Source organism: Falco peregrinus, chromosome 4 (assembly GCF_023634155.1).
Source record: "Falco peregrinus isolate bFalPer1 chromosome 4, bFalPer1.pri, whole genome shotgun sequence".
In the NCBI taxonomy this organism is placed as follows: domain Eukaryota; kingdom Metazoa; phylum Chordata; class Aves; order Falconiformes; family Falconidae; genus Falco; species Falco peregrinus.
In genome coordinates, this window is record NC_073724.1 from 38,667,656 (window position 1) to 38,673,655 (window position 6,000).

The 6,000-nt window shown below is 49.9% G+C and overlaps 1 protein-coding gene across 3 annotated transcripts in view; it reads right to left on the bottom strand.

Annotated features, from left to right (window-relative positions):
* Positions 1–3,404, bottom strand: part of SRPX (sushi repeat containing protein X-linked) — a 47,993-nt gene extending 44,589 nt beyond the window's left edge. For all 3 annotated transcript variants that reach the window (XM_055803005.1, XM_055803006.1, XM_055803004.1), the window contains exon 1: positions 3,234–3,404. In XM_055803005.1, coding sequence (XP_055658980.1) covers positions 3,234–3,303 — 70 coding nt within the window. In that variant the 5' untranslated portion in view covers positions 3,304–3,404. The remainder of the gene's footprint in view (positions 1–3,233) is intronic.
* Between the last annotated feature and the right edge of the window lie 2,596 nt (positions 3,405–6,000).

Genomic DNA, 6,000 nt, shown 5'->3' on the forward strand with positions numbered 1-6,000 from the left:
TAGAATCATTTAGGTTGGAAAAGACCTTTAAGATCATTGAGTCCAACCGCTACTCCAGAACTGCCAAGTCCACCACTAAACCATGTCCCTAAGCACCACATCTACACGTCTTTTCAATACCTCCAGGGATGGTGGTGACTCAACCACTTCCCTGGGCAGCCTGTTACAATGCTTGACCACCCTTTGAGGGAAGAGATTTTTCCTAATACCCAATCTAAACCTCCTACAACTGGCCTCAGCCCATCAGTCCTGCCTGTCCAGATTCCTCTGCAGAACCTTCCTACCCTCAAGCAGATCAACACTCTCCCCACAACTTGGTGTTTTCTGCAAACTTATCGAGGGTGCACTCGATCTCCTCATCCAGATCATTGATAAAGATATGAAACAGAACTGGCCCCAGTACTGAGCCCTGGGGAACACCACTTGTGACCGGCTGCCAGCTGGATGTAGCTCCATTCACCACCACTCTTTGGGCTCAGCCAGGTTTTCCACTCTGCAAAGACAGACCCACACACACACATATATATATATATGTACAGCTGTACCCTCACCCTGGTTATTACTGGATGCTCAGCAGTGCTCTGCCTGAGCCCAATAGGATAAGGATCTACACTGCTTTTTCACAGCTTGGAAAACAAGAAAAGATGGGAGGAGCTCTGGGGAAGAGTAGAAGAATCTGATAAGAAACAGTCACTGAAGAGCTCAAATATCCTATCTCCCCTTTTAGTCCTTAAGGAAAAGGTTTTACGCTTGTTTTAACTTCCAAAAGGTGCATCTCTAAAATGGTCTTGAAGAGCAAATGGACTTTTCTCTGAGTAGTGCCATCAGACAGATTTCATCAGTGCATCACAGGCTTTGAATGGAACAACATAAAAATACCATGGGCATCCTTTCGAGATTTGAAACTACAGTTACAGGTAACAGAGCAGTTGCTTTAAATGCTTTTAAGTATTTTAAGAATTTTAAATATTCAAGTATTTTTCAGTTGCCGTCTTTATGCCAAAGAGACAGTTAATACAGTGACACTTTTGCAGGAAGAATACTGTCTTGATTTTTACTGCTTACCATCAAATACTGATCACAGAACTCTATGGCATGTAAATTATTTCTAGTTAGTGTGGTACTCGCCATAATCTTTGGGCAATTTGAGCACAAATGTTCTACACTTAAAAACTTCAGTGTAACCACATGGTGAATTCAAGAGCTGACTGGACAATTCCTGATGTTTAGATAACAGTCTACTAATCCAAAATAGATTGTTTGGCTTTGTCTACAAAACAGTCAAGTATCAACTTCGTGGTAACAGTTCACTAAAGCATGTGGCATATATAATCTGTATTCAAGATGCATCCTATGGAGATTTTTTTTTTGAAGTCTGTTTTAGTTTACTTAATGGCATTCTGTACCTAATGTGCACAGTTACATACCAATGCAGTACCATTAAAAGAAAATACCTATTTACAGTTTTGTTAGATTTCATATTGAGAATAAAGATTTGAAAGAATATCACATTTTACCTATTAAGAAACAAACAGACAGATGAAATGGAACATGAAACATTAACTTCATATTAGGGTTTACAAATACAGCTGCTGGTGATTTAAGCCCTTTGGAGCCTTCGACACTAAGCATTAAGAGGAAAATTGGACTTTCAAATGAGTGAAAGCTGAAACAAGCAGGCTATTGTGCAGCCAACTTGAAGATTACATGCAAAAATTAGATTTTTGAGATTAGAGAGGTTACATTTGACCTTTTAGGAAAAAAGAGGACAGGATATTAGCATCCTCTGTAAACCAACTGAAGACAAACATTTGCATGAACCGCAAAGTAAAGCATTCAGCCGCCTTCCTAAGAAAATAGAGTCTGGCAGTACAATAGTCCTCTGAGAAATACTAGGACAGAAACTTCTGTTGTCTTTGTTGATTTAGCAACTGTTGTGTCCAATACCTTAGTGTTTTGTAAAGAAAGAGCATAAACGTGTGTTCCAGCATCTTTCATACTGGAAAAAAGTCACTTGAAGCACGCCAACAAAAATAAGAAAAGCTAACTTCAACTCACAAATACCATCATTATGCCATTTTATGCCCCTCTGTAGGCAGAACTATGTCTTAAGTAGGGATAGCTCTGGATAGAAAAAAAGAGGTATCCCCAAGAACCAGAGGTTCTCTGCATGCACAGCTGTGAATTGTATTAGATACCTTCCTCACCTGTTCATTGCCTCCCTTCACCATCAGCCTGCAGGAACGCACCTCAGCCTGAAGCAATGCCCACTTGGAAGGCTCTGTGCTGACCACAAGTTTTCACTGACTACACCTGTCAAACCACCACTGCATGCCAGTTTACACTGGCTTTGCTTGCGAGGTCTGCCAAGTCAGCAATGCTCAATCTGACATGATGCAGCTGCTTTAAAACAACAGGCAGACCTACATGCCCATTTCCTTTTGCATGGACACAGACCTAAGTTTGAGCTTATTTCAAATTCTGCCAAAGCAAATGCGTATAAGTGAAACAGCGTAAGCATACTTTTTTTTTTTTAATTAATTACTAGAAGCATTAGAACCCAGCCAGATTCACCCTATCATTTTTTACACTGAAAACTCAGATTAGCTTTCTACATGCGCAGCCACACATGGGCAACAAAAACTGGTGAAAGGCTACTAAGTGCCAAGGTCCATGAGCCCCGGGCTAGTAGATCACACACATACTGCCCGCCTCCCTTTACAATTCAGGGCAACACAGTCTCTATTTACTTAAGCTGCTTTGGGCGGGTGTCTTCTCCTTCCTCGCCCCCCTGTAAGTGTGCCCGGGTAAGGGCACGGCGAGGCGAGTGTGATGCCCGGTGTGCAAACGCCACCGGCCACCGCCGCGACCTGCACCCCGCACCCTCCCAGCCCACACGGACAGAGCCCCGAGTGGCGCCCACACCCCGCGACTCCGCACCGGGGGCGAGGCCGCCTGCGAGCCGACGGCCGCCGCGGGGCGAGACGGAGGACGACACAAAGCGCTCCGGGCGGGGAGCAGGCAGCGAGGCCCCCCCGCCCCCCGGGCTCCGGCCCGGCCGCCCCTCCGGGCTCCCCGGGCACCGCGCCGAGCCGCGGGCGGGCAGCGCCCCCCTGCCCGGCGGGGGGAGGCGGCTCCGCCACCGCGCTGCCCGCTCCTCGCCGCGCCCCCGGCCGCTGCCCCGCCGCGGGGGGCTCCCCGTCCCCCGCCGCCCCCTGCCCTCCCTTCCCTACCCTCGTACTCCAGGCTGGGGCGGGCGCCCAGGGCGAGCAGCGCGGCGAGGCGCAGCCAGCAGCTCCCCATGCTGCGCGGCGGCGGCGGCCCTTCCCGGCTGAGGGCTGCGCGGCAAAGGGGCAGGCGGAGGAGGAGGAGTGGGACGGAGACATTCTCCGAGCGGGCTCCCGGGCGCCGCCGGAGACTCCTCCTCCTCCTCCCGCCGCCGGGGCAGGCCCCCCGCCCCGCCGCGCCTCGCCTCCCGCCGGGACGCCATGCCCTCCCCCCCTTCCCCGGGGCTCCGGGTCCGCCGCGCTCCGCGCTGCCCCCCGAGGGGCTCCGCCCGCCCGCTCGGCTGCCCTCCGACGTGGCCTCCAGGAGCCGCCCGGTAGCGCCCAGGCCCGGCGAGAGGTGGGGGGTCCCGGCCCGGCGCCGTGCGCGCTGACCTGCCGCGCCGAGCCCAAGCAGGGCAGGACCCGGCCCCGGCTGCGCCCTCCCGTCAGCTGCGCTGGGCTCCCCCGGGCGAGGGCGCGTCGCGGAGGGGCAGCCGCGCTCCCCCGGCCCTTCTCGGCAACGCGGCGCCCCGCAGGGGAGGCAGCCCCCGGGGGCGGCAGCGGCCACCGGCCCAGGCCCGGAGCGTGTCGCGGGCAGCAGGGGGCAAACACGCTGCGCTTTTCGAGATGAACAGCGCCGGCTGCTCAGCAGTTTGCAGATGGGCAGCCTTGCACGTCCAAAAATCATGATTCAGATCCTCAAGTCATGAGATTAAAGTTTGAAGACTTCACATTTCCCATTAGCTTTTTGAGCTGCTGGGTGTTTTGGGGTCACATTTTCGGGCTTTCTTCCATAACCGCAAAGACTAGAGGCTTTTTTTCCACTTTCCAGGCAAAAAGCAAATTCCCCAATCGCTCCTAGCCTCCAGAAGCGAGGGCTTCAGGCAGAGCAATCAGATGTTCCAACACTTCTGATTTAAGTTTGAGATCTGTCAACCCTGCAACTTGACTACATCTAGACTTGGATGTTGGGGGGGTTTTCTTCACTTTCCACTGTTAGAGGTAGCATCTAACGTGTGCTATGGGCTGGGGAAGGTGTAGGAGAGCGCTGGCCCCAGCTAGCGTGCCGCCTATAGAGGGTTTGCATGCTGGGGCAGTAAAAGGGAAAGACCCCAAGGGAGTTCCAAGAATCCCACCTGCTTGCTGCACTACCTGCAGCAAAGCGCAAATAGGGAAATACTATCTAGTAAGTAAAGGAATATTGCCTTAAAACCAAGGGACAGCAATGTTCAGAGGGAGGGTAGTCAGCTCAAGAGGAAATGTTTGTTTAGAAACAGAAGACAGGTTGCTGGCCTTTGAGGCTGGCTATACCAAAGCGGCCTAAAAAAGAAATGGGATCTCACGGGTAATTAGAATAAAAATCTGTGTGTGCACTGTGTTTGGGAGCTTCCTCCAAAAGGTTTTCTTCTCATCAGTTTTCATGTGGATCAGGAGTGCACCCGAAGTACACCCGCCCCCTTGAATCCACTACATTTGGCATCTGAGGCATGCACAGGAGTGAGTGCACCTCCTGCACGCATGGGGACACGCTGGAGCTCCTCTTGAGCAAAATACCTGATGGATATGGGTAGGGACTGCGTTCTCAGCACCAGCTGTTCTCCAAGTTGATCATGCTCTGCCCAGTGCAGGTGCAGCTTGAGTATGCTAGGCTTCAATATTTAGTTTTGACCACTCTGGTTTTTTTTAAAAAAAAAAAAGGATAGTAACAAAATCAACGGTAGCATCATCTAAGCCATTGCAGTTTAACGGCCTAAGGAAAGATTAGATTTCCATGTGAGGAGAGATTACAAAGACTAACGTTACTCTGTTTGAAATAGAAAATAAGGAAAAATGAGTGCTTTAGGCTGTTATTATTGGCACAGATATCATAGAAAAGATCAAAGTAAAAAGTTAGAAATCTGGAATAATGATAATCTCTGTAGTTTTATCTGTGCTGCGAGGCTTCAGTACAAGTTCAGCACTTGAATGTGCTGGAACAACAGAGGTACCTGAAGCGGATTTTAATGGGTCAGGTGTCTCTTGCTTGCTCTTTGCCTCTGTCCCTTTAGCTGCCCATTTCCAAAACAGTGGCCTTCATTGAGATAGTCTTCCGAAGAATATAGTAAGGACAACAGTAGCATGATAGCATTGTACAAGAAGTCGCCGCCAGCAGAAGTCTTCACGCAGCCGCAGCTTCTCCATCAGCTGTCCTGGTATCATTCAAACCAAAAGGGTCACAGCCTCTGTCTTGGGTAGCCTTTTCTAGCCATTTGGAACAGCATTGCCACAGTACAGAAACGTGGTGGTGGTGACAAACCCTTCTCTGGTTAGCCTCTCGGTATGAGAAGTTAAGTCACTAAGTAGGTGCAGTTGGTTAACTGCTGCTGTGGTGTCCAAATTAGTACAGGCATGCATCCCATTTCATTGACTGTAATCAACGCATTTTTAAACTGCTTTTGTGTTGCTCCTGATTACAGTAGATGTGATGCCATCCGTTCAAACAACTTAACCACGGGTGTTTTCAGGCTGGATTTTACTATGTCTTGGCTGTTGACTGCATGGCTTTTGTCAAAGTTTACTATGTGCACTGTCTGTGAGCTTGCCTGGGACACTGGTTTTGCTCTAGCATCCAACTCTGGGGAGTGTTCTAGCTGCCCTGAGAAAGGCAAGAGATTTAAGACTTTACATAGTCTGCAAGTTACAGCTCAAACTGAGATGCAAGTGCGAGCATAGCTAGCAGTGTGAATGCATCCTT